At 42.4% G+C, this 21,949-nt stretch overlaps 1 protein-coding gene across 4 annotated transcripts in view; it reads right to left on the bottom strand.

The window, feature by feature from the left end:
* Positions 1–1,512: 1,512 nt before the first annotated feature.
* Positions 1,513–21,949, bottom strand: part of NTNG1 (netrin G1) — a 318,789-nt gene continuing 298,352 nt past the window's right edge. For all 4 annotated transcript variants that reach the window (XM_039254980.1, XM_039254976.1, XM_039254978.1 and 1 more), the window contains one exon: positions 1,513–2,788. In XM_039254980.1, the coding sequence (XP_039110911.1) occupies positions 2,559–2,788 (230 nt within the window). In that variant the 3' untranslated portion in view covers positions 1,513–2,558. The remainder of the gene's footprint in view (positions 2,789–21,949) is intronic.

Below are 21,949 nucleotides of genomic sequence, written 5' to 3'. Positions count from 1 at the left end.
CAGAAAACTATATCTAAATACATGGAACACAAGATATTCCTCATCAATTTAGATTCTTATAGCCTCATAAAGATAAAATGCAGATGAACTGATTTAGAGCAAGCCTTCATTAAATTTTAGAATTAGCTTTTGGAATCCCATGTATTGAAATGTGCGGAGTCTGATTCCTGAGCTGTGTGACAAAGCCATGAGTGGATAATGATAAAGTGCATCGTTGCTAGAAATAACACAGTCTGCCTTTGGTTTGTGCTAATAAACTATAAGACAACCTAAATTCCAATTTTAATATGAGGCATCCACCTCATTATAAGTAATCTCAAACTCTGTATGTTATCAGCATTTTCATGTGTATTCTTTGGTGAGTCGGAAATATAATTTGCTGTTTATGCTTCTAATGTAAATCTCCAATTTCTGGTCGGACACTCTGGTGCTAAGCCCGAGCTCGAATTTATTTCCATCTTTCCTTATTTCTTACATCAAAAGAGACTGTTGGCTTGAATAACAAACATTCAATCGACTTAGACGTGGGGTGGCAGGCAGCACAGGCATTACCTGTTTACCCTTTATTGCCTTTTTTGAATTGGCTTTTCTGGGAACGAAACTAGTAAGACCTGATGTTCCTTCGTCTAGTTCCGACCCAGGTTATTTATCAGAAGACCCCCCCGCCCCGCCCCCATGGCAGGGTGAAGAATTCAGACCGGAAGCAGGCTTCTAATCTAACACTCTCGTGGATTATTGCTCTACCGAGTCAGGGTGGACTTCATTGTCCAGAAGACTCCGGCTTGGGCGGAAAATTGTTTTTGATTCCAGGAGATGCTGCTGCTAACACACTTGTAACCTTTCAGACAACCGTGTGCCGGAAACGGAACACACCCCCTTCGAGCCGCTTTGAAACTTCGCGAGGGTTCCCGCACCCTCCTCCCCTTCCTGTCTTGCACAGCAACTGGCCTGATAAAAGGCAGAAACAATTTATTACACCTTGGGTGGTACTTAAAACAAACTTTATTCTCAGGAACAGCAGTCATGTCTACTTGCTGCTGTATATTTTGATATTTCTTCTAAATACTAAGTCTGAATATATTCAAATTGCTAATCACTCAATTTCCCTGCGAATTTCCTGGTTCTCCAGGTTGCCTCTCATGATACTCCATGTAAACACTGTACTTTGCAAAGATACATAGATCAGCATCCCTAGAGTCACACGATCACATCAATCTGTGAAAATAGCATGACTTAAAAATCAAAGTCTCTTAGTACTTTGCCAACAGGCTTTGGCATAATCTTGGCAATCATTTAGAATTTTTTTTTTTTTGCTGTTATAATTTTTCCCAAGTGGAAGTAGTCTCATATTTTGCAGAAGTTGTCCAAGCTAGTGAACATCAATCCATCTTCCTGGGTACTAAATTCGTCAGCTGAATGTATTCAGTCCACAGAGAAACCAGTAAAGTGAGTGTGGAACTGCTCGCTGGCTGCTCCGTTCATCTTAAGAAATTGCAATACAAATTCCTGAAATCATTTATGCAGGAATTTTTATTCTTTAAATCTTCCAGTGTTAAAGCAACAAGAAAACACTTAGTATGTCCTTTGGTGGAATCTTATTACACTTGTTATATATGTAAACTGATATTCTTTGATGCCAGCACGTTCGTTGCCCTTACAGAGAAATCTCTGCACAATGAAACGAAACAGAACAGAAGAAGACAAAATAAAATGTCAGTCTTCGCTGATTCGAATTAGATACATCAACAGATTGTCTGGTAACACAAATTGGCAAGAATACAAAAAATCTACATATTACAGTATTTCAAGAAAAATAACTTCATTTGAATACAAAAGGATAGATACACTTTTTTTTTTTTTTTTTCCTATAGCCACTCTTGGACAGTGGATGTGTGCTCGCACCGGGATGCCTCAGTGCTGCTAAGATATACGGGGTATGACTGGCTTGAGCTTTTGGAGGGGGCTGTTACACATGTGCATTACTAACAATCAGACAAAGAAATCTTTCAACCAACAAGGGTTACAGAGCAACGTTCACTAAAGCACAGGTTGGAAGGAAGGGGTTCAGGGACTGAAGCAGGCCAATATGGCAGCTTGTAACAGATTTCCTTATACCCACAGTGCACTGCCAGCAAAGAATGCTTCTATTTGGTTGGTCCACACACCGGGCCAGTGGTGCTGGGGCACCCCGCGGGAGAGTAGCGACTGTTTTTGGGTTGCTTGACTTGTTTGCTGTCCTTCCTGTTTCGGGGGCTGTCGCAGCCTTTCCGATGGGCAATATGCTCTGCAGCTGGCCGTGTGATTTGCGGTGGTAAAATCAACAGCTGCCAACTCCTCTGGAGTCAGAAATTAACAGTCTTGACTCGGGCTGTGCTGTCCACGGCTGATAAATATGGCTTAGTTCAGTTAGGCCTTAGTTTGTACACGGTGTTGGAGTGGGGGTGTCTGAGTGTGTGTTTCCTATGTTAGCAGCGAATGCTCGCGTTACGTTGGCTCCCCCTCCCCGGGCGGGGACACGCGCGCCCCCCGACCTGGCTGGTGGCTGGTGGGTGGCCCGCCTAGAACAGCAGGGGGCTGGCTGTGCCCAGCAGCGCGGCCAGCAGCAGCAGCGCGGGGGAGCCGGGAGGGGGCGCCCCCTGGCCCGAGTCGGAGCCGCAGCTGCCTGCCTCCTCGCACCGCAGCTTCTCGCACAGGATGCCCGTGTACGCGGCCGGGCACAGGCAGCGCACGTTGTTGTGGCACGTCCCTCCGTTCTGGCAGTGCAGGAGCTCGTTGTCGCAGACATTCGCTGCAGAACGAGGGGTGGGGGTGGGGCGGGGCGCGGGGAGGAGAAGCAGAATCAATTTAAGTTCATCTAGTACATCGTGTTTTTCAGCTAAAAAAAAAAATCTCTATCGATCTTGTGCTTCCCCCCTCCCCCCCCCACAGAAACTAAGCGTGTGACTCCAATTTCCAAACGAATGTAGTTTGCTGCCTTTTTTTTTTTTTTTAATCATATTCGTCCTTTTCGGATAGATTTTTTTTTTGCTGCAATCTTGGATGATATCATTGTCCATTACAGGCTATTGAATACGAAGGATTGTAATACTCCTGGCTTGGAAGTATCTTCTCTTCATAGAACTGGGACCTGTTGTGACCTCCCGGGTTTTTAAAGGGGGAGTGCCCCGTACAAGAATGCAGAGTTTTAAAAGCCAGATGAATGGTAGTTAAAATGCAAAGCATTATTGCTAAAATGACCAAGAACCTCTAAGGGGCGGGACATTCTGCCTGCAGGTGATTCCAGCCGCTGCATGCAGGGAAAACTGAGCCAACAGGGAAGCACGAGGGGAGAGGGGACGGGTCAGGGGACAGGCAGCATGCTCCAGGCAGGCGGCAGCCAGATCAGAAGAGAGAAAGTGGTTGCGTGGGAGGAGAGGGAGGACGAGCGGTCCTATTTGCCCCTGACAGCCCTATTAGGATATTCATTGCCTTGTAAATATGGGGAGTAGAGTCCAAGGTTACCTTGATTTCCCCAAATAATAAAAAATGCGGTGATGAAACCCTGATTACCAAAATTTCACTCTGTCCATCAATTAATAGAATCTGTTTGAATAAATCAACCAAGCAATTCCAGATACTGAAATTCATTCATGGTCCCTGTCATGTAATTTCCATCTCTAATAATTACTTATTTCAAAGTTCTGGTTATCCTCATTAATTCCATGTCTCCTATTCTTTTAGATAATCAAGGTTTCACTGATTTAGCAGAATGTTAAATAGGACCCAGGGAAATTAAAATAACAACAAAGAGTAAAAGAGTCAAGAACACTTCCCAGCAACATATGCTGCTTAAGCACTTAATATATAGAACCACTCTGGAGTGGGGGGTGGCGACAGAGCAGAAAAAGTAGATTTTTATAAATTATAACATTTTTCATTTTGAAAAAATGTCATGGTCAAATTTCCCCAGGGGTACCACATGAATTAAACACACACACACACACACACACACACACACACACACACAATGTTACTTACTATCAAGTGCAAAGTATTAAAAAAAAAACCCTCCCAAGTAGTAATTCAATAGAGAATGTTGCTTGTCCATTAATCATGTTCAGCAGTCATGTCATCTTCAAGAGAAGCTTCTAACACACAAATGTGCTAAGGCCCTGTGTGCAAATGAGCTGAGGAAAGATGGTAGTGGACACTCAGAGAGTTCATAACAAAGTGCTCTAAGCAGGGCCTTCTTTTACCTTCTTCCACAGTAAGTCTTTGGCAACCTCTAAGATGGCTGCATCATGCACTGGTATAATTTTCAAATGTACCTACACTTGCTGTCTGTAAATATCAGAAGTGACTATTAAGGCCTACCAAATCCTTGAGGCTCAACATATTGACATACACTGTAGTATTTCAGGGCCTCTAATGATTATATAAGCTACCTCTCGTTGGGTGGTAGAAATCTTGAATATTAGACTCAAATGATAGTGTTTTATGTGTCATGGTTAAAAAAAAATGTCAATATCTGTAGCTGTGAGGCAAAATCTACGTGGGTAGAGTGGTTACACCCATGGTCAAGATGGTTGCTTTTAACTTGAGAAGCAAACATAGGTTTTCAGGATTTTGTTTTGCTTACACTTCAGGAAATATCTGTCTAATTGGGGCAACATGGAATAAAGAGATCCAAATAACTGTTTCCATTTAAAGTTAAAGATTCTCAGCATTTCTTCTTCCAGGCAACAGATTGCTGAATGGGATATTTCCTTTCATTTGGGCACCAGACGTAGGGAAATATCTGTTCCATCAATATCGATAATTGCTTGCCTTGAATAATTGAAAAGAAATCAATAGTTAATTAAATATTGCTGCCCTTAAAAAAAAAAAAAAGCTATTTTTCTTCTTGGTCTTGAATGTAAATCAGTTGAACAGAGATTTCTTTCTTTTTTTTTTTTTTTTCCAAGAAGCTGGTGATTAAGTTCAGATTCAATACTTTTTGTACATTTAAATAATCTGCTAGTTGATGTTGGGGAGTGTGAGAAATTCAATAAATATGCAAGGAAGAGATGTAACCCAGGATTAATAATATTGTGGATTGGGGATATCTGTTTTTCTGTAAGCGGTAAACAGAAAGAAATCAAACCTAGCATATATTTCATTACTTTAGAATTCACTATAAGACATTTTGCACTTAGTCTCATGATTGTGCTAGTCCACAAACACAGAGCTTCAGCATGTGAACAGCATTCTGTTGGAATCATGGGCTAGAAGCACATCTCATCCTAACTACAGGTCTTACCTGCTATTCATACATTTATCCTCCATCTTCATGCCTTTTTGAACCCAATTTGTGATGCTTAACGAATAAACTAGGTGGTTAACAAATATCACTGAGCTCTTCTTCAGCGTATGAAGCCTTGTACTAAACACCGTGAAAAAATAAAAAAAAAATTATAATGCGTGAACTCTGCTCTTATAGAGTTCAAGTCTGGTTGGGAAGATAAAATATGTACAAGAAGTGATCTAATATGAATTTCATTGACACGCCTTTATCGATCCCATCCATCTCAGCCAACATCTGTTATGTGCCAGGCACCCTGCTCGAGATGGTATGGTTGTAACTTCACCTGGCCTAAAGGAGCTCACAGTTTGGCAGAAAATAAATAAAACAAACATACATAAGTAACTGTGAGACCAAAAAAGACTATAAAGGAAGTATTTGCAAAATGCTAGGGGAACTGAGATGCTAGTGTAAATAATTATTTGGGGAAAGATTAGAGAAGGTTAGAAAGGACACTGTATCTGACCAATGGTGCACTCCGGGCAGATATTGGTTGGGAGAGCATTATGGATGGGGAAGCTGTATGAGAATGGATGAGGAGACAGGGAAGTGTAGAGTGCTGGTTATTAAGCAATTGTCTCTCCACCCTAAATCCACCCTTCCTTCTCCAAATTGTCTCCTGGCTTCCACCAACAGGGGGCACTAGAGGCACTGGAGAAGGTGACGGGACTTCCCTTTTCCCACTTGATGGCTCTTCCTAACGTTGTTGCCCCACGAAGGCCCTTCATCCCAATAGCAGCATTTGGTCCCAGTGCATTGCTTTATTCAGAACCAGCTTTATCAGCAGCAGCCCAGCAGCATTCCTTCCCTAGAAGTTTGAGCTCAGCTCCAAGGGGCCCTTGCCTGGTTTCAGAGATACCAGCAGCAGCCAGGCATTACATCTCCTCGGAGATGCAGTTCCCATGTCTGTAGGGTCTCCCCCTGTACTTCTAGTTTCTAATAACCCATCCCCTTCCCTGTAAGCCCTCTGCCCAGGAGTGATGCTCCTCCCTACTTACACAGTTACTATCTCTGAGTGACTGCAGGGGCTCTCATTTCTAAATTCCAAAACACCTGTTTAATGATTTCCTTTGATAAATTCTCTCTGTCGAAATGCCTAGTGCGGTTTCCGTTTCCTGACAAGAGCCTGAGTGAGAGGCATGGGACACACTAGTGAATGGTGAGTGGACTGCTATGGCTGGAATGTTGGAAAATGGAGACTAGAAAAGTAGGTCGTGGTCTGATGACTGTCTAAGTTCTACATAAAACACAACACAGTGTTTAGATAATAGGCAATGGGAAGCCATCAAAGACCTATAGACAGGGTGGGGCATTAAAGGAAGAAATAGATGAGGCTTGGCCAGAGAAAAAGATTGGAGGCAAGGAACCCAGATGCTTCTGTAGAATGGGTTTGGTCTGGCTAGAGCAGTGGGGAGAGAGTAGAGGCAGATTTAGACACAGGTGATTTGAAATGGGTAATTTTCAGTATTTGGATGCATTATAATGTCATTTTTTTAAGAAATGTAGATTGGAGGAAGACTTTGACCAGGGAAGAAAAGGCACTTTTCTTGGACCTGTGGACTCTGAGAGGTCTGTAGGCTCTTCCTTAGGGGTCTTGTTCTTAGTTGGAAAAATTAGCGGGTCATCCTGGAGATACAGGTGTGGAGCAGGAGTGGTGGTGGTCATCACCACCACTTGATGGATAGACAGTAAGGAGAAATGAAGCCTCCAGATGGAACACAGAAGAATATCAGCATTTAGGCCACAGGAAGAGAATGAAAGATCATAAAGTGTCCTGAGAAGAAAAGATGTCAACAAAATGCAGCGATCGGATGAGGGTATAAAATTAAGCCTAGAAGTTTTCTTGCTGTGTTTGACTCTGTCTAGGGATAAATAAACAGACTGGCAGAGTATGAGAGGAAGGGCACTTTGAGTTAGGTGAAAGAAATTGAAAAATAAGCATTCGATTCTTGATTGAATCTGGTAGAAGGGATTTTGGAATAATTTTAAAAAGGATTGAAGAAATTTAAAGAATTAACATTAACATTAACATTTCAAAGATGTCTTTGGTTGTCAGTCTAAAGTAGTGGTTTATCAACAGTGGATGACACTGTCTCCCCGTAGACACTTGACGATGTCTGCCGATGTTTGGCTGTCACACCTCAGGGTGCGCTACTGGACAGAGGCCAGAGAGGCTGCTAAATATCCCGCAATCCACAGGACAGGTCCCCACAACAGAGAATCCCTCTTCAATTAAATGCTGATGGCAAACCGATGGCGTTCTTTCTGGATGGGGGTGTCAGCCACGGCAATGAAGAGGAGCTGTCCTCACATATACTGGGCAAAGGAGAATGAAGATGTTTTGGTGATTCTAGGCCACAGAGGATCGTGAGTTTTTATGTGTGGAGCCACGGGAGTTAGAGGTGACTGTATGTCCTTGAAGTTGAAATATAAGAGTGGATTATACTTGGAGGGGAGTAAATATAGAAGGTTGGGATCTAAGACAGACCCTTTAGTACTGTTCACAATTAAAGAAGAGGAGAGAGGAACCAAAATCAACCTTGTCATGTAATTTGTTCGGCTTTGCTCTGTTATAAATAGTAAAATCAGAACTTGAGGAGACTCCAGAAACTAAGTAAGTTCTAGATGAGGAAACCAAATGCAATTTCGGGAAGAACTAGAGCTAGAATCAGGTCTCTTGATTTGTAGATTACTACTCTTCACATAGAATAGAACAGTCAAGAGAAACGCAGTAAGTGGTGGTATACAGTGAGCACCTTGTGCTCCTGAAGACAGTATAAATAACCTCTGTAATCCTCAGTTGACTGTCACTTGTATTGACCACCTATTCTGCTGTCATACCACCCTGTGCCCAGGCAGAGGTGTTTGTTGATAGCTTTGACCCTCACATCTTCTAGGCTTCTGCTCTATTCTGGCAGAGCCCCAAATACAAATCAGCTCTTACATGAAATATAACCAAAAGTATCAGAAATCTAGGTTGGGAACAGCAAATATGTTGCACATGCTGCCATTTCCTCTTCCTCCATGGAGAAGACATAGCTACTTATCCATGGCACTCTCTTGCATCGCACTACCAGATTCCTTGCAACGTAAAGTTTCAGGCATCCACCACCAGTTGATAGAACTGGTGTGACGCTCAACACCCATTCACAGTCTTGGCATCATTGCCATCTCGTCTGGCATGTCACTGCCGATTAAAAAATCCAACTGGGGATTTTTTGCTGTTATCACTTCCTTTACTTGGTGCCCTTCTGTGTGGATTTGTCTCAAACCGAAAACTCTGACCTTATTTTGGGAAGTATTTGTGTTAAACATGTTCTGATTTTTCCTCACTGCTATTGATAATCTAAGAGTGTATTGTTACCTCAGTAAACAGAGAAGGTTTGTTTTTAAATCCCTTATCCAACACTTGATCCAGCACTGGATGCAAATTGCTATTTGCAGGACACCATTGTTTTTATTATGATAAAATATCCTTAGGTACCGGATAAGCTAATCTTACTTTGGTAATAGCTTGACCATATTCTGAAGGATAATTTTACCACTGATAAAAATAATTCATTTACAGTGTGTCCAGTATCACACCATATAACCTCTAACCCCCTGATGTTTCAATACCAGGAATGCTTTCAAGTGGAGTGACCAAAATGATCTGTGGCCCTTGATAGAAAGGTTATAGTATTAATGTTAGACCCAAACAGACCCAAACAGTTAATGGCAACGTGTTATAATAGCTCTGATCACAGCTTCAGTAAGCAAGCTACAACAGTAGATAAATAGGCTTCCACAGTTGCTATGAGTTTATAAAAGCACTCAGAATTTTCAAAGTGAAAAAATAAGAATGAGCAGCATTTCTTCCTCCCTCTTTCACTACTTATTTTTCTTCTAGCTTGAATAACGAACCACAGGGATGTAGCTAAAGTATTCAATTTTTTAAGACTTTTTTTTTATTTTTGAGAGAAAGAGGGAGCAGGGGAAGGGTCGGGGGCTGGGGACAGAGGATCTGAATTGGACTCTGCGCTGACAGCAGAGAGCCCGATGCAGGGCTGAAACTCACAAACCACGAGATCATGACCTGAACCGAGGTTGGAGGCTTACCTGACTGAGCCACCCTGGAACCCCAAAGCTATTCAATTCTTTAACTTTTTTGTAGGTTCCTTGATTGTCACACACATTTCCTCTTCCCAAACTGTGATATCTTGTCAAACTATGAATTATGAGAGTTTGATTCCTTTTCCCTCTATTAATCCTTTCTGGAAAGAATGGAAAAGCAGACATAGAGAAGGATCCCTATGCTCAAAATGGGCACCAGCCAGAACTTAATGCTTCTGCTTGCTCTATTCTTTTCTTTTCTGACCTGAAGGGTCACTTATTCCCGTTATGGTCATGATGATCCATTACATTACAAAAGGGAAGTTTTCTTTTCTCTGTTTGGGTCTTGTTCAAAGCTATACATTTAGGTTCGCTCTGTCAGTGAGCTGCTATGCTTGAGCAATGCTGGGTTGTATTTATAGACTTGAAAGTTTCTCTTTTTGGCTTTGTCTCAGGCACTTCAAGGGATCGATGCAATGCGTTGCCATGACAGCCTTCCTTGATGGTTGTATTAATAAAGTGACCTCTACCTTCACCACCTGAAACAAGCCCAGGATTGCCGAGGGAAAGATGTTCCAAATTGTTCCCGTCCTTTTCAAAGAAACGTCAAAGAGTGAATAACCTCTACCAAACAGGCTAATAACAAAGGCATGTGTGCAACATTCAGTTCTGATTTAGACATTTGAGATTTTGTGGCAGGGAGATGAAGAGCTATGATTATGACCCATTTATTCAGCCTTGGTGGCTGTTATACTAAGTTGTGAGCTGGGAGCTATAAAACTGAACCTATAGGTTAGCTCCTGGGTATGGAAGAAACTTTGCAGACTGTGGAATAATGGCCTTTTTTTGAATTCTGGGTATACTAACTGCATTTCCCCCCAACTCTTCTCACTTGTGTCTGACTATGACTGGTGACATGGTACAGTGGAGAAAACATTAAGAGTCATGAAACCTGAATTCTGGTTCTGACTAGCCGTCACTATGCTGTGAGGTCTTGGACATATCATGAAGCCACTTAGTGACATCTACCCATCCATCCATCCATCCATCCATCATCCTACCAGGCACTGTTCTCGATGATGGGCACATAGTGGGAGCCAGGTGGACAATGCAGCTGCTTCTGGGGAGCTTACATTCTGATGATAGAATTAGCGAAGAGTTTGAGTTAGGCAAAGAGTTTGACATAGGTATTTCTAAAGTTCTCTCGAACTTTGTGATTTGCATGCATATTTTTCATGGCAAGCCTATTGTCTTAAAAGGCAAAGAGTGAGGAATTCCTCTTCTTTATGATCAAATACGTGATGACAGTTGGACTTCTCCAGTATTAGTCCTGGTGATGACTCAGGGGCCTGTTTTTGCTCGACTGGTTTTGCCTGTCCGTCTTGTCTAGTGCCCCACACAGAGCAGGAATAGTTTTTCTCCTGACTGGTACTAAAAACATGAGAAGGTGTGAAGAGAATAAGGCAAAGAGAACTTGTGACTCAAGGCTAGTCTCTGTAGTTAATGGGCTGCGTGAACTTGGGGAAATCATTTAACCTCTTTGTGGCTCTCTTTCCTCACTTCTGGAGCGAGTTTAATAAACGCCTGTCCTGTTCACCCACCTCACAGTTGTTGCGGGCCTCAAGATAAATTACGTGGAGGTGGTTTAAAAAATATAAAACATAACCTAAGTATACTTCGTTAATGTTCAGTACGTTTCCAATCCTCCCCCCCGCCAAGTGCTAGAAGCCCGGGTTGAAGAGTGAGGTGCTTGCTCCTATCTCTGCCAGGTGAGGAATTCATCGCTGCCTATCCAATTCAAGGTGTTGGAGTGAAAATGGAAGTAAACGTCTTCCCTCAAAGACGCATCTATGTGTCCCCTGTGCATATGAGTCTTGAGACAGTGTGGGGTCAATCGTGCAGTCCTTGAATATTTGTATTCAACTGTTGTGTACTGCACAACAGTTCTTCGAGGTCGGCTTGGGCCAGCAGTGCCTGTCTGCTCAAAAGTGACTCGTGTACTCGCAATGTGCATTCTCTGCTACTGATCAGAGTACAGAAGGTGTGTTATCAGAGGAACAGGGAGTGCACCACCCCACAGCCCACCTTTAGTCTCTGCTTTTGTGAGGCAGGGATAGGTACAGAGGCAAACCAGTAATGAAATGGCAACATGGAGGCCATCTGTCGGAAACATTTTTGCCTTCCTGCTCTCAGCCTACCCAGCGTCTGTGTCTCTATCCATCTGGGGACAGTGGTGTTGGTGGCATGATGCCCGTGTGACAGCATCCAATCTACTTGGTTTCGGTGTAATGAGGCCAAGGAGCAGAGCTGAAGGGGCTGTCGGAAACGATGTGGGAGCTGTCGGCTGGGTGCTCAGACATGTGTGGGTAATGAAGTACAGCAAGTTGTGACATCAGAGAGAAAGCGTTCTATTCATATTCATCTAATCTCAAAGCACTGATTATGGGAGTGACACTTGCTCTTGTCCATTCAAGGAAACACTGCTCAAAACATCATAAAAACAGCCACGTTCGTTTTGAAGGAGTCAATGTTTGCAGCACATAGCAACCCAGCCAGCGTGAGAGAAATAACAGATGACTCCAACCCAGGAGCAGGAGGTGCTGCCCAAACACCCCGCAAGTTTTCAGCTTCTGCACCACCCCCTCCTCCAAGAAAAAACAAAAAGCCTCTGCTGATGTTGAGAAAGAATTAATTCTCTGAGAATCCCACAAGCCAAAGGCTGGGTATCTTTTCCCAAGGCGGTCATTAATGATGTATTGAAATCCTATTTAGGTCAACACCTTCAGACACAGACACAGGCAAGGTGCTCTAAAGACCGTGCTGAGAAATCACAGAGTTTCTCATCTGGCATCAGAACACGCACTTGTCTAGTTTAATAAAAAGGTTCAGCCTCTACTCTTGCCCGAGGTGAAAGATGGCGCTCGTTGGGAGGCTTAGTCACACACGATGCAACACACATCAGAGTCTAAAACACCATTTCAAAGGGCATGACGCTACGTCAGGAGGAAAAGCAGCACAAATCTTTATCCAGCGTGATCCCCCAAAGCACAGACCTACATCTCTACACACGCCTTATGTAATACGGACCTTAGAGGAAGTACTAGAACAAACTGTACCAAAACGCGACCAGTGTTTATCTCTGGCTGGTGGCAGTACGGGTGATTTTACTAATTTTCATTTTCATCTTTAGACTTTTCACTTCTTCCAAATTGTCTAGAATGTATAGTCCTTTGGAGGTATTAAAAATGTTAATAAAAGGAGCTGTTGTTACTTGAAAACATAAAAGTCATCTTTTATGAAGAAGATAAAGGTGATTCATGTAAGAAATGATCTGTGTGACCATATTTTGCCACATTTCAGGATTTGTGCTATTCACATATATTTCTAGTCAAACTTCTGGTTATACTAAATGTGTCCAAAAATTATCTTGAAGTATGTTAACTAACTGGGATTTAAACAAAAAACTTGAAACTACAAAAACAAATTATCTCAGAAAAGACAAAAGAGTGCCTACACAGTCCCACAATCCTAAGAAGGCCCCAAATATTTTCACTCATATGTGGAATTTGAGAAACTTACTGGAAGACCATGAGGGGAAGGAGGGGAAAGATAGTTACAAACCGAGAGGGAAACAAACCATAAGAGACTCTTAAATACAGAGAACAAACTGAGGGTTGATGGGGGTGGAGGGGAAAATGGGAGATGAGCATTGAGGAGGACATTTGTTGGGATGAGCACTGGGTGTTGTATGTAAGTGATGAACCACGGGAATCTACCCGAAAACAAGAGCACAGGTGTATACACTGTACGTTAGATAACTTGACAATAAGTTATATTAAAAAAACTTTTTTTTATATTAAAAAATTTACAGTGACGACTATAATGAAATTTTCCACTACCATCCCAGTATAGGGGCTCAGAGTCCAGCTTAACTACCCTGGAAGGGCACATGAAAACATATTTCATGTGCCTTGAGCCTGTGGGAGACTCTCATGGGCTCTCCTTGTGTGTGTCTGCACCATGTCTACCATGCTCACTGTGGTTGTAAGTCAGTAATGGGCACTGTCCCGGGCACCAAATTGATGCCCAATAAATTATTTTACTGAACATGTAAACACAATGTGTCTTTGTTCTCTTCCTTTTTCTGAATGGTGGGCATATGTCTGTTATTAGTAGACAGACAAGTAGACTGGTAGATAGATATCGATACACATGCATATAAAGCCTATAGGCTGGAGTGGGAAGTGGACAGAACTTTCCCTTAATAGCCTCACTTCGTTTCTGGGCAGTAGAAGGAAAGACTAGCTCCTGAGCTCAAGGAGACAGAGGTAAGGTGAGATCTTGAGGGCAGGCGGGAATATTTGGTAGGGAGCAGGACAGGAAGCTAACAGCAGACATCTGGCAAAGGTGCTGAGCAGCTTTGGCACTCTGGCTCAGCCTGCATACCATGATTTTGGTCAGGCCTGTCCTGCTTTCCTGATGAACACTAGAAGGAAAGGCATGGTGACTTGTCGGGAGTTACTTCCTTCGATGCTGCAGTGTATGCCTGAGAAAGGGAAGGACAGAGGGGGAAGAAGCAAGGGTGGCCGCCTGAGCCAAGTGACCGGAAGCACTCCTTCAATTTTCATGAAGCAAAATGGATTAGCCCTCAGTATCATCTTGGCATGCGAGTGATACAAAGGTGGAAAAGACACAGTCCTGAAGGAAATTAGTGACTTCCTTTCTTTTTTTCTTTTTTTTTAATTGGGAGGTTACTTACTAGTTAAATTCGGAACATAGGCTAAAGGAAAATCCAGAGGGAGCTGTTCTGTGCAGAACTAGGATGGAGGTGAGACACCATCACAGGCATATGGAAGAATGCAGGTCAAAGGATTTGTTGTTCTTTGAAATGATGAGGGAATTGTGAAAGACAATCCATATAGCCCCATTCCGTGCTGAAGGCAAATCTGTAAAACAGTCCACATCCTGAGGAGGAGGTAGAACAATACCACAGGCCTTTGATATGTGGCATTAAGAATCCAAGTATCTATGACTGAGAGAAGATAATTGTGTCATTAATTCACATGCATGTTTTTTTTTTTTTTGAGGCAGAATTTCAATGCCTTTGAGCTCTGTGTACAGCTAAAATATAATTTGAGGTTCCTGTTTGTCAAGCTATAGCTAAATGTCTCCTTAGAGACTTAATTTTTCCTATATACACTTGGCAGGAGTGTTCTAAATATGGTCTAAGCCCTCTTAGGATTTTTAAACAGCAGGGATATTTAAGTATGAAAAATAGCTACTGAAATCACACAGCAGTAACTTTTCTTAATGATTTTTTTTTCCCTGGGAATCACTGTAATTCACTCTTGTCTGTTGTGGCCTTGCTGTCACCATAACCACCTCCTGACAATGTCAAATCAAGTCTTGGGAGGTGATTTTACAATTGGATGAAGCAAAGCCACTTCCCTGTTAATGCCAATGTCAAAGCAAAATGAATTGGTGTCAATAAATTCAAGGTGAGGAAAACAACATTATGGAATCAAGGGAATGATGACATGAGTCATTTAGGGATGCCAAGCTCCAAGTAAAAGTGACTGCTAATTTTCAAAAATGTATTTGCTACTGCATCAGGGACCAAACATTTAAGTGTTCTAAAATACATTAGCAAGGTTCTGAAGAGGCAAGGAGTTACAATTATAGGCGAGTCACAAGCATACCTTTTCGATAGAGTCAATGGTGACCCATTGCAGCTCACATTGTCTTTTCCCACTGATAAATTCCTGAGACATCCAAAATTTGAACTGCAAAGTTTAGTATTTAACTGTTTACTGTGGTGTTGTCCAAAAGTCTGGGTTCAAACACTGACATCACCACTCTGTGGATAGGCTGGATTTCTGAGCCTATTTTTTCATCTGTAACAGAGGCCATCTCATAGGGCTGTTGTGAGCCTGAGAGTTCTTTCAGCTCACTGATTATTATTAAGAGTTTTGTAAATGTGGGCTCTGCTCAAAGTCCTGCAATAAAAACATAGACTGGGAGAGCCACAGAAATGGTGTTTATTTTTGTAGGTCCATGTGTTTACATCTCCTTGGGTAATATAACTTCACATGGGGTATGTTCTTGTGTCTTCTAGTTCACTTTCATCATTAATAGTTTCTAGCTTCTGGGGCGCCTGGGTGACTCAGTCGGTTAAGCGTCTGACTTTGGTTCAGGTCATGATCTCACACTTTGTGAGTCTGAGCCCCGCCTCAGGCTCTGTACTGAGGGCTCAGAGCCTGGAGTCTGCTTCGGATTCTGTCTTCCTCTCTCTCTGCCCCTCCCCAGCTCACACTCTGTGTCTCTCACAAAAATAAATAAACAATAAAAAAGGATTTAAATAAAAAATAGTTTCTAGCTTCTTTGGGGTATAATAAATACCTGTCAATTAAAAAAAATCATATTTCCCACCTACAGCTCCTTACACACACAAAAAAACAACTGTCTACCCATTGAAAAGAAGATCTATTTGCTTGTTTTTCTTTAATGAAGAGAAAGAGGCACGGAAGCATGCACTGAGGAAAACGTTTAGGGAAGACAGGGATGCTAGACTAGCTCATGAGTAACTTCAATAATTCTATGCAACGTAACTTTTACTAAAACTAAACTTCAAACATGACGCAGGAGGTAAAGGTACTCAGTTCTTTCTTAACATCCAAAGGAATCTTTTCGTAGTAAGTTAAGAATGTTCTCACAGGAATGAGAACAAATCCAGAGTGGATGATTTGAAAAGGGGGAACAGAGTCATTGCAGGCATAGAGAAGGACATTTTAAGTCTTCTAAGAAAAACAAGGCTGTTGTGTCTCAGGAGAGAGGTGAGCTAGTTAGCCCGAAATCAAGACGCTAGCAAGCAACGTGTGCAAGCTGTGCCTTCCGGGGCTTTCAGATCCAGAGGCAGAAAGAAAAAAAAAGTAGGAATTGGTTTGGATACAACTGGGAGGCTGTGAACATTATTTAAAACACAGTGAAAAGATGTTAGCCCTCCTCTTTGAAGCAGACTAAGGCGTGCCCAAGGTTAGATTAAGCAGGAATGAATAAGATTTGGGTGGGCTGGTTAAAGAGAAATCACACAGCAGCCTTTGAAATATATCTTGTTCTTTTTTTTTAAAGCTTTCTCTTTTTATGTTTATTTATTTATTTAGTTTTTAAAATGTTTTATTTATTTCTAGGAGACAGAGAGAGAGAGACAGCGTGAGCAGGGGAGGGTCAGAGAGAGAGGGAGTCACAGACTGAAACAGGCTCCAGGCTCTGAGCCGGCAGTCAGCACAGAGCCCGACGAGGGGCTCGAACCCACGAACCGTGAGATCATGACCTAAGCGAAAGTCAGACGCTTAACCGACTAAGCCACCTAGGCGCCCCTATGTTTATTTATTTTGAGAGAAAGAGAGAGAGAGGAAGAGAGAGCATGAGCGGGGGAGAGGCAGAAAGAAAGAATCCCGAGCAGACTCCACACTGCCAGTGTGAAGCCTAATGCAGGGCTGGAACTCACGAACCATGAGATCATGACGTGAGGCGAAATCAAGAGTCAGATGGTTAACCGACAGAGCCACCCAGGTGCCCTGAAAACATCTTGTTCGAACACATTTCATTCTCTTTGACATTTCTTATTCTTATTTTTGAATATACATATTTTTATATTAATAAGGAGTTATTCTAGAATATAAGCTCCATGAAGATAAGGATTTTAAGTGTTTTGTTCCCCACTGTATGTGTGATGCCTAAAACAGTGTCTAGTACCAGAATCCATTCAGTGATGATCTGAGTATTCTTGAGTGAATGAATACATGAATTTCAAAGAAAAAAAAATAATATATTTTATTACCATTGCTTCCTTTCTACTTCTAATCTACCTTCCCACTCTGTCTATCCTCTCTCTCTGAATCAAATGCGTAGAAGTACTATGGCCAGATTGAACTCACAGAGCTTACATGATGCCTCTCACTCACTGGGTCATGTCGTAGTCAGAATCCCCCACAATGTGCTGGGAATCTCCCTATCATCTGTTTTACTCCCCAACAGAAGATTTCTAATCTCAGCTAATCAACTTACTGTCTTAGACACATACACATGCACACAGATGCAAACAAAAATAAATTAAATTATAAATAAGATACCTTTACATATGCCACTTTGCCAAATATTTCCACTGACCTGGCAGGATAGCTATTATTATTTATTTATTTTTTTTTTCCCTTTTTGGGAGACATGTGGATTTTACCCAAGCCCCACCAGGCAACCCAGCAGCAGAAGCAGGACTGTAACTTAAGCCTTTCTGGCCTCAAGCACCATTGGTCCCTTCTGCCCTCCTGTCCCTTGGCTGCCACATGCTGGCCCCTGAGTTAGAGCCTCTGCTCCTGCCTCTGCTTCCCTAAACTCCCACCCATCCTTAAACGGCCAGCTCATGGACAACCCCTCCCCCCACCCCATGAAGATTTCTCTGCTTCAGCTTACAGATACCAGTCCTGTCTTTGATACCTAAGATCTACATCTAGACATAGGTATAATTGTAGGTAGAATTTGAACAGCCTGGATTTAAACCTTGGTTCCAGGAAAGGGGATCTTACGAAGCCCCTCAACCAATCTTTGTTCATTTATAACATGGAGCTAATTTAACACTGTATCCACTTCACAGGACTGTTATGTAGATTTAACGAGTTAATACACATAAGGGAGCCACCGCAGTGCCTGACACACATGAAGTCCTTCAGTAAATGTCAAGGTTTATTTGACTCTTCAAAACACACACTCCTTGTGCTGATGCATGGGGGCACATGTACCCCAATGTTCATAGAAGCACTCTCAACAATAGCCAAAACATGGAAAGAGCCTAAGTGTCCATCAACTGACCAATGGATCAAGAAGATGTGGTTCATCTATACAATGGAATGCTACATAGCAATGAAATCTGGCATGTGCAGCAACATGGATGGAACTTGAGGGTGTTATGCTGAGCAAAATAAGTCAGGCAGAGAAGGACAGATACCATATGTTTGCACATATAGGTGGGTTAGGAGGAACTTAACAGAGGACCGTGGGGAGAAGAAGGGGAAAAATAGTTGGGGAGAGGGAGGGAGGCAAGCCATGAGAGACTCTTGAATGCTGAGAATAAACTAAGGGCTGATGGGAGTGGAGGGGGGAGGGGAAAGGGGAGTGACGGGCATGGAGGAGGGCACTTGTGGAGATGAGCACTGGGTGTTATATGGAAACTAACTTGATAATAAACTATTAAAAAAGAACAAAAAAACCACACACACTCCTTTTCTACATGCATTTCTTGTCTCCTCCATGAAAACACATGCAATCTGAGGGTAGGGCGTTGTCTCCTACCTTGTTTCTTTGTCCGCAGTCAGCAGCAGGGTGCTTTGCACAGAGTGCAAGTCTATAAACATTACCTCTTGAGGGCAGTGGGCATCTCTTATCTTTGTATCCTAAGCACCTGTTCTATTGCCTGGCACTTAACAGGAGGTTCTTCTTGGTGTTCCCCCCCCCCCCCCCCAAGCAATTCTGCATTCCTAAGATCATGTGAGAGTCAAATCACTCTGGAGAATACCCAAAAAATAATTGAGTTTCGTTATTGACTCCAAATAGTCGTTTCAGCAATGTTTCTTTCCTCAGTAGTTTTTAATACCATTTGTTTCTGTTTCTTTTAGTTCTTTGGAGGTAAAGAGAGCAGCAAAAGAGAGGGGCCAGGGGGACAGAGAAGGAAGGGAGATTGCAGGGTTGAGTTGATCTGGAGGACCCCCCCCCCCCCACACACACATACACCTCTCCAGAGATGTGGGGCTGGTCCTTCTCGGGATGGGGGTGGAAGGTCTCCAGCTCTGCTTGTTTGGGAGTATGGATCACATTTAAAGTTTAAAGCCTTCAAAACCTTAAATTAAAACTCTATCTCAGATTTAGCTTCTATCTTGGCTGTTTTATTCCAAAGATGAGGATGAGTAAGTCTCATGTACTCCCTACTTTAAAAAGTGCAGAAGGGCAAACAGGCTTTTGCACTCCACAAATTCAACTTTCTGACTTATCCTGAGGCCAAAGCCAAGACCCTGACTCCAACGAACACGTTTCTTGGCACTGGATGTGCTGGTTGGAATACTGTGTGAGCCCACAGGGGTCACTTTATCTGGATTTACCGTCCGGGATTCTAATTGTTTTGTACCAGTTGCTCCGTGTAGGTCTCTTGGTTCATCTAAAGTTCTTTGCTCCCACTCAGCCCCCTTTCTCTGGATTCCTGCTACTTGTCACTGCTGCATTAGACCATTGATCTGTGTCCAAGTCACTCATTTCCATGCAGTGCTTGCACTCTACACCAAGTGCCCTTACTAGTCACATCTTCTGAATATCACTTTAGTGTATTAGGATGTTTCACGCAGGTCTCTGACCTATTCAATCAGGCAATTCCTTTGTGGTAATGATTTGTTAGTTATAAATCTTTATGCTTGTCAAATCCCCCTACAATGTTTAAATGTTCTAATCTAAAGGTTTGCCTATGGCTGGCCTGGCTTCAGCAAGAACAAACAGGGCAATTTATAAACAGATTGCAAAGAAAGAGAGGATTCATGAGAGTAGGGAGTGGGCCACAGAAGTTTTCTGACAATTTAATCATTTTCCAATGAGAACTCTTGGATTTTCTCTGGGCCTAATGCTTAAATATCTAAAAATGTCTTAGTTAATATCATGGGTTGTTAGTATGCTATTTTAATTCATCAATTCTATTTTGTGGGAACAAGTGTAAAAAAAAAAAACCCAAGGAAGCAAAGGTCCCATGAATTAAAATTGCCTTATTTTTTCTAGTATTACATAACTAATAAGATGAAAGTTTATGATAAAAATTCAGTCCGTAAAGAAGAATCATGCCAAAATTTCAAGACAAATGAGTTTGTGTGACCAAGTTACAAACTACATGATATAGATTCTCTTTACAATGCTAACCTCAATAGATCCTTAACTACGTTGCCAAAAGCAATTATGTGAGAATAATGTGAAAAGACTGAACAGCCACATGAAAAAGTAAGGGATTTTGAGTGATTCCCAACCTTCATGAGTTTATTTCCTAAGATACAAACAAATTCATGTTGACGGTGGAGACTTGCTTAATGACATCAAAATATATCATCAATACACACTGACTGGGTTGGGAATCTAGTTCAGACTGCAGGCCAGTCAGGGCACAAATGAAGACCTGAGCTGGCTGGCATGGGGGAAATCTAATTTCCTGGTTTGTTTGATGGATCTGAGAGATCGCTGCAAGTCACCTGGTGTAGTTCGCCTCTACCCCACTCTTTAGGAGAAAGGGGAAAAGCTATGATGTCATGTAGAGCTGGGTCATATCTCTTCAGCTCACCAGCTGTTCAGCTCACTAGTTGTGGGAACCTGAGAAGGTAAGTAACCTCTCTGATCCTTCCGCGTTGTAACACAGGCACATCATGTTTTCCTAGCAGAGTTATTTCCGAGGGTGCAAATAGATACTGCAAATAAAAAGCTTACCAATAAATGTTAACTACTTTGATTACAGTGAGGTCTAAATGCGATATAATTGTCTATGAAACATCTGTCAAGTAGCGAGAGCTTCTACAATATTAGTTCCCCTTCTCCTTTTAATAAGTTAAGAAAATCTCTACACAGTCTCTCTTCCTGTTTGGTGACTAAAAAGAAAAGCATATGTTGATATGTCATTTTATGTGTCATTTAGAGTGAGGATGCTGGGGGGGCGGGAAAGAAGGGGTTTAGTCAAACCATGATAATAGCAAAAGCTAACATTTATTTATTGAGCACTGTTCTAAGTACTTTTCATGCATTAATTTATTTGATCTTTTTAGCAATATTTTAAGGTGGGTATTCTTATCCTAAAAGTTTTATTGTATATGGAGAAACAAGGATTCAGGGAAGGTAAATCATGTATCTAAAGTCACATTGGTAGTGGGTGCCCAGAGCCTGGGATCCCACCCAGTTCTGGGGACTCGGCCACTTTGTCTAACCTTCAGGCTTTACATTAATATGCCAGAATGCTGTGATGACTACTACTTGTGTCCCTCTGTTTCCTTCTCTACCAAACAGAAACCAGCACAATCCGACTACAAGGCATCCGGGGGGGGGGGGGGGGGGGGGGGGGGGGGGGACAGAAAAAAGAAGACGCACAGCCATGCTGCAGACCGCCTCAAAGTTGAGACTCAATGCTGAGCTTCTCAGCAAAGGCAGACACAGTACAGCAGGTACTTGCTTTGCTGCCAATCCAGTTCAAGCCATCAGAGCCTTTTGCCTGGACTAGTGGCCTTGTTAGTTCCAATTTGCCCTCCCTCCCTGGCCCCTCTACCAGCCATTGCTCTCACCGTAGCCACAATAATTATTTTTTGAGACCTCCATACCCTGTCACTCCACTGCCTAACTCTACTCTGCTTAGAAGAAAAGCCACACCTCTTCTCCTGGCACCTTTAGGGACAGGTGAATCTGGTGTGCGTCTCCCTCTCCCACCTCATCTCAGATCCTCTCCCTCTAATTCACCACACCACACTCTTCTTCCCA

Source organism: Hyaena hyaena, unplaced genomic scaffold (assembly GCF_003009895.1).
Source record: "Hyaena hyaena isolate Hyena2069 unplaced genomic scaffold, ASM300989v1 scaffold_504, whole genome shotgun sequence".
NCBI classification, from domain to species: Eukaryota; Metazoa; Chordata; class Mammalia; order Carnivora; family Hyaenidae; genus Hyaena; species Hyaena hyaena.
This window is presented reverse-complemented; position numbering and strand designations above follow the sequence as displayed.